General features: G+C 37.3%; 1 protein-coding gene across 1 annotated transcript in view; it reads right to left on the reverse strand.

Annotated features, from left to right (window-relative positions):
• Positions 1 to 15305, reverse strand: part of CNTN1 (contactin 1) — a 205777-nt gene that overhangs the window by 19720 nt on the left and 170752 nt on the right. Inside the window, exons 16-19 of the mRNA XM_058806137.1 lie at positions 13301 to 13459; positions 9932 to 10081; positions 6458 to 6528; positions 3110 to 3344 (exon numbers count right to left, since the gene is read on the reverse strand). Coding sequence (XP_058662120.1) covers positions 3110 to 3344; positions 6458 to 6528; positions 9932 to 10081; positions 13301 to 13459 — 615 coding nt within the window. The remainder of the gene's footprint in view (positions 1 to 3109; positions 3345 to 6457; positions 6529 to 9931; positions 10082 to 13300; positions 13460 to 15305) is intronic.

Genomic DNA, 15305 nt, shown 5'->3' on the forward strand with positions numbered 1-15305 from the left:
ACAGCTGTCCAGTGGCACATACGAACTTGAACAGAGCTGTGAAATAATCCAAAGCACCTTTCAGTAAGGCATCCATCATAAAGTTGATTTTGTTTGCATTCTTAGTTCTGAACAGCAGACAACATAGAGTACAGACCATCATAATGTGATAGACCTTTATCCAGGGCTTAGAATATTACAGTCTAATTTAATTTCACTGCTGCTTGAATTTTAAATAAGGTAAAGAATAAAGAAAGGCATAAACTTAGCAATGTCTGTAAAAGATAAAGGTTTCCAACTTAACAACAGTTCTCTGTCGTGAACCTCTTGAAACAAGTTGCAACAGACAGGCATGGCAGCCCCAGCTGAGGAAAGCTTTCATATACCTAATCTTCCAACTGGGCATCCAGTCAACTATGCATCAAAACAGCCACTGTTAAGAAAAAAATCACTAACATCTCTCATGAAAAGTATCCTAGGTAACAAAATAATCTTATATGCAAAGTTACCTTTTGTAATTGTCTTTCAATGGCTGTTAATAATGCAAATGTCTAATTAAAAAATTATACATTATTGCAAAATTGTTTTCACAATGACAGGAATTTAGATAAGCAAGAGACCTGTGCACTCATTACTAGCAATCATTACTCACTACTAGCAATGGCAGATATGACTAGCAGTTGTCAGACATGGAACTTGGCTTATTCTGTGGGAACCAAGAAATTTCCTAGTCACTTGAAGGGAATAACAATGCCCAGAGTTACAACTAGAGAAACATAGATCTGTTATAGAATACACAACTTAGCGGAAAAGCTGTCACTATAGTTATGTATATATGGATATTTATACACATCTGTATGGAATCTTGCATGACTATATTGCTTTAAGATTTCCCTAATACCTTTGAGAAATGTTGTTGTTTAACAGTAATAATATCACTTGCTGATTCAAAGGTACAGAAGTATAGGTGGAATAGTTGTGATCATCTAATTTACTCCCAAATCACTGTCAGACTCTTCTCTACTGTATCCATTACAGAACTTTCCAAAAAATTTCATACTGAAAAGTTTCAGCTGCCAGGGCTTTTGCTGATACAATACTCTAACAACATTTGATCTGCTCATGCTTGTCTATGAGTTGCAGATAATTTACATCCCTATTTGTCATTTATGTTCTATAAATATTTTGCAGCTTCTCCTGAGCCAGAAAGATGGCATCAGTTGCTTTCCTCCAGCCTTCTAATTCACTATTTCTACCGATAAAAAGAGAAATCACATGGTCATCACAATATATTCTCTCCACTGAAAATATATTGGTCATCACACAGGTATCTTCTAAGCAAAACTATACAAATTTCAGGCTGGCAGCCAGTAAGCATGCTACAATGTATGGAAGTGATTTTGTTCATGTCTTGATGCCAGGAGACAACTGTCTCCTCAATGCACTTTAGAGTAACTTCCATTACATCCCTTGGAAAAATTCCCTCTAACCTGCTCTGAAGTGCCTGGATTGGATATAGGCAGTAGTCAGGGTCACAGCTCCACACAGGAGCTGTGAGCGCTACTGATAAGTTTTGTGCTGTTGTGCTTGAAAGCAAAGGAGTAGGTTCACTGAGCTTCTACTTCTTTTGTAGTCTGCATATGGCATCATTTAACCACTAACATTTTTTATCAGGTATCTGGACTTTGCTAAAGTCTGTGTTAGAACAGCAGCAGCCACTCAAGTGACCCCTTTATCTGGAAGCTGGCACTAATGCACATTTGCTTTTCCTCTTTTTGAGCTACTAGGCTCTACCATTTCCCTGAACTTGGAGACCATACAAACTTCCCACCTCTGACATGGTATGGATAATGCTAACATAAACATGTGGGAGCTTATCAGTCAGTTGTCGATAAAGTCTCTTATGTGCAGGGATGGATACTTATGTGTAATTTGACTGATATTGCTTTCATTACACCACAGCTATTTACTAACACTTATACAATTGCAAAAAAACCCCTCTGTGTTCTGGCAGCAGCTGCTGAAGATGATTTGCTAAGGTGTGCTTTCCTGAGAAAAAAGATTAGCATTATCCCCATCAGCCAGTTTGTATTGAGGACTCTTCTGTCCTTTCTCTGTGTGTGGCCGATTTATGAGTGAAGTTCCCATTAGTGCTAATGGGAACCATGGACATAAATCTTCCATAAAGTACACAGAGTACAGAACAGAACGGGAAGTGTGAGAATGTGGCCCTGTTATCATTTCCCTCCTCTTGGCTCTTTGGTCCACATCTGTTGACTATGTGGAGATTTTGCTCTACAGAAAGAAAAATACTAGCAGTTCTTTGGGTTTCTGGCAGAAATTAATAAACTGCATGTTTTTAGAACAGGCTTGAGTGATGATAATGCAATTAAAGATGTTGTATATATTTCTTCTGATTTTAAGTAAACTTTCTTCCAGTACTTTCTCTCTTCTTCTAAGTTTGGAAATGTCATTCAAACTTCAATCCTAAAGATCACAGCATGTGAAACAATTGCAGTAAGAATTAAGAAAAAATATTTTAATGGAATGTGAAAGAGGTTTCTATTAAATTACTGACTTGATAGCTCCAACATGCAAACCAGAATAAAGTATGCAACAGGGATAATTTATATGAGACTCTAAACATGCTGGAAATGTAACTAGATACAATTGAACTATCATTCCTTCACAATTTTGGGCTAAATTCTGATGCTGATCTACTAATATACTAGGCTTTAGTGTGGTCTGTTAAGAAGAAGATATGTCAAATACATGTATTAAGATCACAGAGACATTGCTGAATAAAGATCTAAATGTTTTAGGCAACCACTAAGTGAAGAGAAGAATTTTTTTTCTACATTCTTAAATATTTTAACAAGCTGTGTGAAGAATATTGCATTCTGCTGTGTATTGCTCATTGCCAGCAAGTACAGCCAAGTGCTCTGCAACACACAGAAAGCAAAAAGGGGAAGCTGGCTGTTCAGAACAAGAGTTTTGTGGAGGCAATGCACAACCTCCCTGCTGAAGATGTATCCTGCTACACTAATCAGTGTCAAGGACCAGGTTCTACTGACGTTGGTAGTGCTGATCTGGACCCACAGTGTAAAACTCGTTTGGAACATTTACTCACCATCTTGTGCTGAATAAATGACAGCAGTGAGGCTGAATGGCCCGTCCCCTTTGTTGTTAAAAGCTTTCACTTTTACTTGATACTGAGTTGAAGGTGGCATTGATTCATCCTTGTGGACATATCGGCCAATTTCAGGATTAGTAACTGTAACTCTTCTCCATTCTTTCTCACCAAATGGCTTGAAGGCCACTATATAACCAAAGTTATTGCCATAGTGGTATTCTCTTGACAAAGGCTGTAGAGACAAAAAAATAAAATGTTAATTTTTGCTAAACAGCTAGGTCTAGAATTAAATATAAATAATGCAGAAAGCATTGATATGTATATTGTAAAAACACTGAACCAAACCTCCATTTCATCCTGTTTCCTTCAATGGCTTGCTTCCACCCCCTTTAAAATAGGCCCTGTTAGATCTCCAGTATTAGTGCATTTGCTAGGAAAACATTTTAGTAACTTTTTCCTCATCTGAACTCAGTGCAACACACATCATGTTATCTCCCACAGAAAGAAACCAAGAATAATTGTGTAATAAAACAGCTTCAGCTAGCAAAAAAAGGACCTAAGGAATGCGGCACAGTAAATATGTAACACAGACATAATATACCAGTATAGGACTCCATGTACGTGTGGATTCTTTTGCATATTCCTGCAAAAGAATCACAGTGAAGAGAAAATCTATGTGGCTGGCCCAAATTATATTATTTACTGAAAATTTGTCACCTAGGCAACTGGCACAGCTGACAAAGAAAGATGGACACATTCAAAGAATGACTCATCCTACCACTTTTCACTGACAGTGGAGGGGATCCAGACGCTGATTTGGACTACCTAGCTTCTAACTGGCAAATCCTTTAATGAAATGACTTCCACTTTCAGTACAGGCATTAAAGGTACCTATCCAAAGTATTTCCTAAAACTACAGCTGATTTCCTATACCTAGGAATACTGGAAAATACAAAATTAAGGAAGACAATCTGCCATATGGATTTTTCTTCTTTTACCAACATTCTACATTCAGTGATCCCTTCTCAGTCCATAGAGCTTTTACCACAACTATTATACACTGCATCCAACCAGCCAAAATCACATCATTTATCTGTGCATCAGGAGTTGATCAGAAGCATCCTTTGAAAATAGGAGATACTCTGAGCAAGATTTTCTGAAACTTCCATGTAGCTGATCTTCACCGTAACTTGCTGCTTAAAATAAAGCAGAATTCGATCTCATATGCCAAAGTAAGCAGACTGGATGAGGCCCTAGCCTCAGAATGATTTTCAGCCAGAGCAAACTTTAGAAAGCCAGGAATGGCACATAAAATTTTACTCTTTCAGAAGAATTTGAAATTTGAAAGCAGCTTTCTCTCCAATGGCTGCACATAATAAGTAGCTGAACAGTTTGTAGAATTCACTGAAAAGTTTATAAAAGAAAAGGGGAGAAGGAAACACAAATGGGGAAAAATGAGGAAGAATGGGCATGCCACTCCTAGCTCTCCTTCTCAGTTCCTCTTTCAAAACAAGTCTTAGAAGAGCTTTGATTGCATCTCTGGCTGTCTCATTCAACCTGGGCTTATGAATCATAGAAGAAGCTGAAAAGGGGTTGGCAGCAACATGTGAACCTGCCATACATTTTGTTCTCTTCTTAATTAAGGACTATTTAGAGTAGCATATGCAAATGCCAGCACATTTGGGGGAATCAATATGTATTTTTATCTTACCCTTACAGATAGATATATTGTTGTCTGTCAGACTCTGTGAACCTAAAGTCTCTATTTAAAAACTCTTGCTAGACATAGGATAGAAGATTCTTGGGAAATAAATACTTGAAGCCATGCTTAATTTATCTCTCTAAAGGAGCTACCCAGAACAGATGTGAAAAGCATAACATTAGGTAAGAGAAATAATGAGAATAAAAATCTGCCTGGGTCTACAGGAAATACTAAACTGGTCTTGTACTTCTGGTCTTGCATTAGTCACTATTCTTTCTCCTGATTATATTTTCTTTGTTTAGTTTGGTCACAGTCAAGTTATCACTGTATTGGAAATGCCATGAGTACCAGTCTTCATATACAATGCCAGGAGCAGCTCTGTAGTTTGTTAAAGTCTTTAGAAGAAAATCGTATTAAGTAAAATAATCTAGGTCTTCTGCACCTGCCCATTGCATGTGTTCTTTTGCTCTTCAAAAATAAGGAGACCAGAATTAAGCCAATTTACTTCCTAACCTATTATTAGGGGAACTTCCAACCTTTCCAATATATTGTAACAGAACCGTGGACCTCTTTTTTCAGACACTTAAAATTTTTTTCTTCACTGTTAAAACACTTAGGAATACTGAATAAATATTTTGCACTCAGTTAAGAAACAAAAAAAATCCAAAACCCCCAAAAAACTCAGCCAGGAAAGCACAAATTTGATAGCTCAAAGATATGGCTGGCTATTTCTGTCATACTTGAGTACTTTCACAGATATGTGATCAATCCTAAGTACAAAAAGAAGGAAATATGCTTATGGATGAAAAACTACATATTCATAAGGAGAGTCCCTATACAACATACATTCAATTGGACTTATGACATCTTTACATTACTTCCCCCAAGAAAAAGCACCCTTCCTGGAGGCACTTCAGCTGCTACCTATGAAACAACTATTCCCCAGAAGACACAAATGGCATAATTTGCCACATGTATCTCATAGCCTTACAATAGTGAACAGAGAGGTCAAAAGAAAACAAACTTGGTAATTTTCTCAAGCATAACACAACCATCCTTCTTTGCCAGAGGTAATGCTGCTGTATTTCTGTTTTTCCTGGATACTGATAGGCTCTGACAGGAATCCAACAATATTTTTTTTATTTTTTCTCCCTAGCTTCCCCAAATATCCTGCAGTAGATTTCAGTTCTCTCTTTCATGCTGCTTTTACCTATGCAACCTTGTTTATAAATCCTTATCCTCACTTGTGCTGCGACTTGATTTTCCCTTACCTTAGCGTCTCTTTTCCCTTATTGCTTTAGGTATATCCATAGTATAGGTAAGTTTTCAAAACCATTGCTTCAATAGCTGAATGAAGTATGCTTTTAATGATGCATTATCACAGTCAGCATGTGTTACAAACTCTTTGTTTTAGAATGTTTTAGATGATATTTTAGAAATGTCCAACACATAAACCCCTAAGGTACTGTCTTCCTAATTCCTTTTCATGTATTTTTTCATGAGAGAAGTCTGAAAAACCATATATTATATACAAATCCTGCTCTCACAAGACCCAGAGACCAACCATTCACAGGTTTGAGGAGGAGCAAGATCAGATATAAGACAGTACAGGTTTCATGCCATCTTGCATGTGCAATACTTACCATCCATGTTATTGTCAGCTCTCGATTGCTTCCACCCCCTCCTCCAACATCAGAAGGAGCCACATTAGGAGCTAGTGAAACAGAAGAGACAAGAACAATTACTACAAAGTATGCAGCAAACAGCTGCAAGGCCAATGAGCACACGTGGCACACACAATTAAAGTAATGATGGTGTGCAATCTGCCAAGACTAACGTATAGCTACTGCTTCAGGAAATGTGCCAGCTGTAACCATAGCTAGCAATCATTCTCTCTGTATTATCTGAAAATATTTAATTGAATATTCAGGAATGGAAAATTTCTTATAAGTCTTTAGAGAAGCACACTGTGTATTTTTCTCGTGCTTTCTCAGATGTTGGTATGCCAGGGACTCAAGCACCGTGGACTTGCATGTGTCATTACCTCAACACACTGTGATCAGTTACACCTACTTCAATGGATTTACTTCCTGTGTGTAAGGTTAAATCCATAGGTCTATCTTTGAAGCACTGGCAGCCTAACTGTATTCTAGATTAGTAGCACATGTCTTCTTGATAGTCCTGTTCAGGATGGGTAGATGTACCTAAGCAAAACTGGCATAGCAATTTATAATTTACTAATTGCATCTTACACTGATATTCTGTGTAATGAAATACGATCTGTTGATCTATCATTGGTGCACAGCTGGGTGGTAAAGTGGGATACTTTCAAGGACTCCATTATAAATCATTCCTATATTGTCATTTCTCTCAGATTCTTTGCACTGAGTGCAATGATTCTGTTGCTATCCTCTGTGGTGTTTGTGTATTCATCTGCTGTAACTCAATATGGACACATAATGTACCACTGAAAACTTAGGATGTGATAGCTTATCTACAGGGTGCTAATTATGCCTCAGATATGTATGTATGAGCTATATGCCCTACCTAAATTAATGTGTTCTTTATGTAAAAAGATTCAGATGGGATTGGGCATTTTCTCTACTACTCCGTGAAAGCCATAAGCCATGGTGCTCAACACTACGTAAGAAAGATGTTTGCTGAGGCCTTCTCTGAGGGTCAGCTGAAGAGGAACAAAAAGCAGAGCAGAACTAATGCTTTCCGACAGGATAAAAGTATGTAAAAATAAATTTGAAATTGAAATCAGCATTCAGTACATAGTTTGCATTATTTATTCCTGCCCTTTCTGAAAACAAATTAGTGGAGATCAAGACTAAACATATATATGACAATTTGAGAGACAGCTGGAGTTTGTCACTTGACCTTGTAGTCACACTATCTATTATAAATATATAGCTTTAGAGCAATGTTAGAAGCAGAGGGTTGCTAGAATGTTTAAGTAGTCCAAGAAGATAGATAGGCTGCCAAAGAACAGAAAAAACCCTGACTGTTTAAAGTCTAACAAGTCATTATTTTCAAAAGCATCTTCCTCATTCTCCCAACCATTAAACCCAGGTTTCTCTCTCTGTTAAGACCAGGTAACTAACTTAGACAATTACTCTAGTGCACTCCGAAGCTAAAATACATAAAACCAGCCCTTGATTCATTGAATTTCAAGAAATCACTGTGAAAGGTTATTGATGAAACAAGATGCTTCATTAAAAATAAAAAACATTGCCCACAGTCTTAGCATGCTAATAAGTTACTGAAATTAGTTATCCACCAGAAGAGAGACTTCCAAACTGAAAAAGATACTGACAACTTTTAAGTGTAACAGACATTATTTGTCACCCACATAGTACAACAAAGATACATCACTGTTGCTGTTTAACACAGAAAATGTTAACAATTACTACAATATGTAGACATGGATTTTTGTTTGTTATTTACCTTTTTTAGAATTATATTAAAATGCACATAGAGTTGTGCATACTGCTTCTGTAGTACCTTTGACATTGACTGTGCAACCCAAATCCTACTGTTGCTTAAAACAAACATCAGCTCCTGGTAGAAAACACACTTGGGTGCAGAAGTTAATCTGTAAACTGTAAATTATTTATACCCTATTTTGTCATGACAATGAGTGCTGACTGATGCCTAAGAAGACTATACTACCATTTTGCATGGTTTGCCAAAAACTGTCACACAGTCTGCCAGGGCAGGGTGCTGCGCCCAGGGAATCAGACAACAGCCTAAATAGACCACTTCTTGCAAAAGAGGTACATCCTGCTACAAAATTGGAAAGTATGCCATTTCTGGGGAGGCTACAAAAAATGCCATGAATGTAGTGCACTGCAAACTGCAGGACACCACCCCTATTCCCCATTCCCCACTACCCCTAGTCCATTATTTCTCTCCTTATCTGTGTCTTTTCTAACATTTTTAAAATGCCTATTGTGCACCAGACTTCTCCTGTAGATTCTTGGGCCTTCAAATGCAGCTCTTGAGTCAAAAAACATGTGCTAGCAGTCAATTTTCTAGGCAGTGATTATCTTTGACTTTAATACTAAAGTTCCATGGCTTTTCCTTCTTTATCCAAAATAATTTAACCAATTTATTTTCTTTCTCCCCAAGCAACAAAATTTTAATGGACCAAGTTCGCCTTTAATGAATGTTTAGAAATTTACAATGCAAATACATTTTATTTTGAAAATACAATCTAATCAAAGTTATGACCCAGCCAGTGCAATTGGAAAAGTTGCCTTCCACACTTTGTTTTTTCATTTTTAGTTTCGAAACTCAAGGTATGGGAAACAATTGTAAAGAAATCTAGACTGTGAGTGGGTGCTACTCTGTGGAATACAGGTTTGTTGGACACAGTCTTTGTGCAGTGATACATCACCCCTAGGAAACTACTGTTATCTCCTCTGAACAGTCAAACCAGAATGTATTATCTGGAATATTAACATCTAAGTCCTCATTTTGGAGAATTCATTATCAAAAGGATGTGCCTGAGCCTGAAGAATATCCTTAAATATGCTCTGAGCTATTATCACTGAGCAACCAGATTGGTAAGAGAGTACGCTGTGTTGGATAATGTCACATACATGACGTGACGTAAGAAGACACCAGACCAAACCTGCAATCACATATAACTGGCATTATTCAGTAGAACATATATCCTGTGATGTATTCTTTAGTTAGAATACAAACCAAATGGCAAATGGACATTTTCCTTGTTAAATACATGCATGTTTTTTCCTAAGTCCTGAACCACGCTCCCAAACATGTGCATGCACTCATACACACACAGCCTGGCTGACAGATACAGTGGGGGATCTCTGAAAGATGCAGTATGATTCTGTTCCAGTAATGAAGAAAAATTTGCCATATCTTGATGTTCCTTTTCTGTCTGCTTTGATGCATTCACATGTTCATAGTTTGGTACTTGCTTACTACAATCTGTAGTAGTGGGTGGCTGAAAATATATTCTCTGCACATTGGATCTTATAAACTGCTTTTTTTAGAGTAAAACCTAGGATTACAAAATTAGTGAACAAAAGTGTAAAAATTAAGAAACACATTTAAAAAAACCCTGACATTTTCGGTTTACGTACGAGCGCCTTCAGTTCTAATCCTTGGCGAAGGCATGCTGGGCTCTCCTGTCCCCAGAGTGTTGGTGGCTATTATTCGGAATTCATATTCCATCCATGGAATTAAATCAATCACTGTAGCAGATTCCATATTTCCTTCAATATCTGATGGGTCTAAAAAAGAGATTAAATGCTTTAGAAAACAGCATTTTCCCACTTAGGTCAGCAACAGTGTGATTGATTGTGACAAAACTTGCACTATTCTGCAACCACACAGAGAAAGCTAAAGCAAACTTGACATTGTAGATAAGGAATACCACGTTTTACAAAGAGTACCTACAGCAGTGACTGGGAATCTGGAAACTATGACACTATGTTGGATAAACCCTTATGGACATGTAAGTTTTAACTGGGTGTGAACTAGTACATGTAGTTATGAGATTTCCTTACTAATTACATATTGCAGCTGTAGAATTTCATATTATCTACAGACAAATGCATTGAGAAATTTGTAATTGCAGAAACAGTAAAATAAAAATTCATTACATGGACAGACAAGGGCTTGACATGTAGGGTTCAATCAATTGATGAAGAGAGGTTTATAAAATGTAGGCCTATTTTGGTGCACCTAATTAGCGAGCATGTTACAACTTGCCATCTGGTTCTGATCAAGAAATGTAAATGTTCCTGCAATTCCTGTGAAAAGGCTTGTAATTGTCTTCAGGATAAGCTTCTTTATCATAAATAAATGAGTAACTCATGACTGTCTGCAATTCACAGACAATAGGGGTTGTTTCTATAGCTGTCTGCGGCTATGGAAAGACAGAGGATTTTCATTTATATACAAACAAGAGTTGTTTGTCAAATTAGAGTGTTGTGTTCAGAGAAGGATGAGAACTGAGATAATCTGCACTAGAAAGGCAGTTGATTTGGAATTAAAATATAAATGCAATGCCTGCAAAAAACACAGGCAACAACAGTGTAAGCACTAGATGGTGACACCACTTCCCTCTTCCTAATGATCATTACATTTCATTCCAAAGTGAGGTCTTGAAGGAGAAAGGAACAGACTTTCCATTTTTCTTTCTACCTGACCACCATCCTCTCTCATCCTTACTCAAATTATTTTTCTGTCTAGTCATTAAAGTTATTGCAAACCTCTCACGTCATCCAAGTAGTGATACAAATTTAACATAATTTCAATGTCCTTCCTAAGATATCTGATCTCTTTATTTAATTTTACTGTCCCTCAGATTCCCAGAACCATTATTAACACTTGGCACAATGAGAATCTGAATCCCCTTAACTGGAAAGAGCAACATAAATGTAAACAACTTATTACATAATCCATTCATACATATTTCCATGCTGTGAAGTAGAATACACTTCTTTCACAAAATACACTCAGTATTATGAAACCCAAGATGAATGATTTGGCTGGGAGAATAATGTTAGTAGTAATAATAACAGTATTTCCAAAAGGCAATGCCAAAGTATATTTTCTTGTTTCACACATTGAAAATTAGCAGCATTAACTGACAGCCTAAACATTTGGTGACAGATCAATTTGGACTGTTCATCATGCTTCATTAATCTGAAAGTTAACACTGAATCAAAGTAGGAGCAGCTCAGCAATTAGGTAAAAACTTGCAGTGACGCCAGTGATGGTTACTATGATGATTTTACCTATTTTGAGGGAATCATCTATTTAACAAAATTCCTGTGGTTCAAATGAAAAAGTAATGACTTTGAAACACCAGAATAGTTACTGTCAACTTTTCAGAAATTAATAATGTATATCTTTTGTGTTAGTGTCTTTAAAAAGGAATTCAACAATCTGGATCCCTCTGTCCCACCCACTCAGCATTCTTCAGGGTAAGATTCAAAGTCTGACTGCATGTCTCAAAGACTATCCCGGTAATTCTGAGAAGCAGAAAACTTCAGAGGTGCAGAGGATTTCATCCCATCGTGCCTATAAAATTGCAAGTAGGGATTCTTCCTGAGAAGTGACAAGAGTGGTTTCAAGTCTGCTCTGAGTCAGACGGAATGAAGATCTGAAACCAACACTTATGTTAACTCCTATACCTCCATTTCCAGTTCCAATAATGCACAACACAAACACAACAGTATCAGTTGCCACCTGAAATTCTTCACATTTCCTTATTTTCATTAATTGAAAAGTACAGAATGAATAAGAAATAAAACTAACTTATCCTGAGAAAAGCAGAGCTAAGTCTAAAAGGATCCTCCCTCCTGCATGTATTTTTACTGAACCAAATAATCAGTTATTTGAACAGCTCCAATTTCTACATTTGTTTTTTAACGTTCAAAGAAATCTATTCTAAAGAAGCCATTAAACAAGATATAAGAGATAAGAACGGGTTGGGGAACCTTCTGGGTTCATTTTCCAAGCTCTTTGACATAAAAAATATCAGTCCAGGCTGATGGAGGCAATCATAACCAAGTGAACTTCATATACTACATAGTCTGAAAGAAAAATATGATCTGAGGCAGAAGACTATATCTAACTTTTTACTCTAAAAAATGTAAGGGATTTTCAGTTCAATATGTCAGTCTGTTTCTTATATGTCTGTAGTTTCAAGTGAAAACTTAAATGGAAGACAATCACTGGAACTATTATTATTCTTAGTATTTAGAAATGCTGAGTATGTGATATCTTCCACAGGAAAGCATTTCAGTTGTAATTTATAAGGATGGGATAATGAAAAATATTGATAGGAAAATTCTGTATAGCTTGTGACAATGCTATCCTTCATAAAGCATTCATAGATACTAGCAGCTTAAAAAATATTAAAATTTATGCTTTTATGTTAAATCCTGCAAAAAATTTACATTAGCATGTCCTGTGCTCAGGTAGGTTCCTCTTTAACTGCAATTTTGTGGCACAATGATGACATCCAGTGGTTAGAAGGATAATCTTAGCCATGTTTTCTCCAGGGGTGCCAGTTTTAATGCAATTGGAACTTAGTCTGCTCCCAGGAAAAAGCAGACAATTTTACCCAGCTTTCTCCATAAAAATTACAAAAACGATGACATCCACTTTTCATCCCAATTAACTTACAAATAAATTTTTATGATTCCAGCAGTTGATGTTGAATGTTTCAGGCAACAAGGAAAGAGCCAAAAAAAACAAGTAGCAACTCTGGCTGGCTCTTTTCTGTATTTCTTCATATTCAGTTCAGGCCTCCAAAATGCTGGGAACAGAATTTCCCAGCAAATGCTGTTGACAAGACTGACAGGAAAGTAAACCTGCAGCAGACACCAAGAGCATCCCTGGTTTCCTTCTACTGTGATTACTTTCCGATTAGTCAAACTCTCTAACAATCATACTTTAAAACTTACTATCTTGATTTCTTCTGGCATTACTCTTACCTGTTTTGGCATCTTTCCACTCTTCAGATAGAAAGGTTTTTGACTGGATAGTGTATTTAGAAATAGGACTATGATTGTCTGTTCCACGACTCCAGGTAAGTGCTACAGAAGTGTCTCTGATTTCTTCTATTCTTATACCTCCAGGGGGGCCTGGAGGACCTGGAAAAAGAAAAAAAACCAGTACAATTAACAAATTAAATGTGCTGAAAATATTAAATTTCATCAACTTTTAATACTCTAGGGAATGATTCAGAGGAAAGCTCCTCTTGCATTTTATTACTACCAAATAAAACTTCCATGATTCTTGCCTCATCAATATTGAGATAATTTTAAGTGAAAAGATATGCTTTGAAAATGTTGCTGCCCTTTTTACCAAATAAAACTGAACTCAGGAAGAAACTCAAAAAAATTTCCTTCTCAAATTCCACCTAATGTTGACATTATTGGGGGCCTACCTTAAACCTATACTTCTGCTTGTGCCATTTAGGCCCTGGCTGCAAGTTAAGTGGAAAACCCTGTCACTTATTTTGGACAAAAATCATACTGTAAAAGAGATTTCTATAGATCTCTTCCCATTTTTCTTGGTCTTCGTATTACCCCAGTGTGGTAAACCCCTCATCAGGTTCCAAGCTCCTACAAAATTCTGGTTTTGTTTTTGTGCTTCTGTTTTGTATGATACACAGTTATCTGATGCATATTAACTGTTGTGTAAAAACAGATACAATGCATTAGAACTACTGAAATGTATTTTCTGCTTCAACATTCAGAGATAATAAAATGCCAACATGATTCAGATAATTATCCAACAACCTGATTGAACATGTCCCAGAGAATATTAAAAACCCCAAGAGTACCATAATATATTTCTCTGCACTACTAACAGAGAAACCACAGAGAATCAAAAAAAACCAAAAAAGAATGGAAGGAGATTTCTACATCAGATCTAAACACACAGTGTGCCAAATGTATTTTCAGCTCCTCTTGAGCTCTTTATTTTCTCCATACAGCTGAGTCAAAGGACTCAAATGAAACTAACTGAAACAAGAGCATGTACTAGCATATGTTGCTGTTCCTTGGTTTCAATGAATATATCCTTCAAGCAAGCAATTTCATTCCTTGGATCTCCTTTCAAGGTAAGGGCTAAATACCTCACTGAACGTGGAAACGGCTTCTTACTCTTCACAAGGGATGCAGGAAATAGAAATTGTTTTTAAGAGCTGATTTTTAAGATGAGTGTTGTTGGTCAACTCTCCATCCTGACAACATGCATATTTCCTATCCCAGCTCTAAGGACACACACAGGTAAGGTTTGATGATAGATGCATTCTCCTGCAAGACTGTTCACTTCAGAAGCCCTCAGGCTGGAGCTATGGAAAGGTTCATCAGTCGCAACAACCTTCCTACCTTCTTCAAAAGATATCTCTCACAGCTTCTCCCCTCCCCATCAGCTCCTGGAAATGGCATGTCTCAGGAAACACCAGGGGCCATAGGAAAAGGAAAAGGCTCCATAGGAAAGCTGATACTGGACCCACAACTAACCCCAAGATTGGTAGCTGCTTTAGCAATGGGGCACAGTTCCACTGGGTCCAAATACAGTGGGAAGAGCCAGGTGCTGATAAGGTGGTACCAGGGACAGTGAACTGCGTGCACCCAGGTGACAAACTCCAAGCAGTCCAATCAAGAGGGTGCTACCCACAGCACAGGCCTGAAGCACATCCATTTCCACATTCCAGAGCTGGAAGCAGGCACACCTGTAACACTGCCCAACACATGGCCACTGATGTCTGTAGGTGCACAGAGGGGCTGCACAGTCTTCAGTGGGCTAACATCACCAGCAATTTAAACAAGATCACATAGAACAATCCATATGAACTGTTAAATTGTTTTGTGAACAGGCAAAACATCATGTGCCTGCAGTGACAGTGGCCTATCCTTTACTGCCCCACTGATGAGATGCTCTGGAACATAGCTCTTTTCATTCTCTGCTGTTGCCTCTTCCTTACCA

The sequence above is a fragment of the Ammospiza caudacuta genome, chromosome 5, assembly GCF_027887145.1.
Source record: "Ammospiza caudacuta isolate bAmmCau1 chromosome 5, bAmmCau1.pri, whole genome shotgun sequence".
In the NCBI taxonomy this organism is placed as follows: Eukaryota; Metazoa; Chordata; class Aves; order Passeriformes; family Passerellidae; genus Ammospiza; species Ammospiza caudacuta.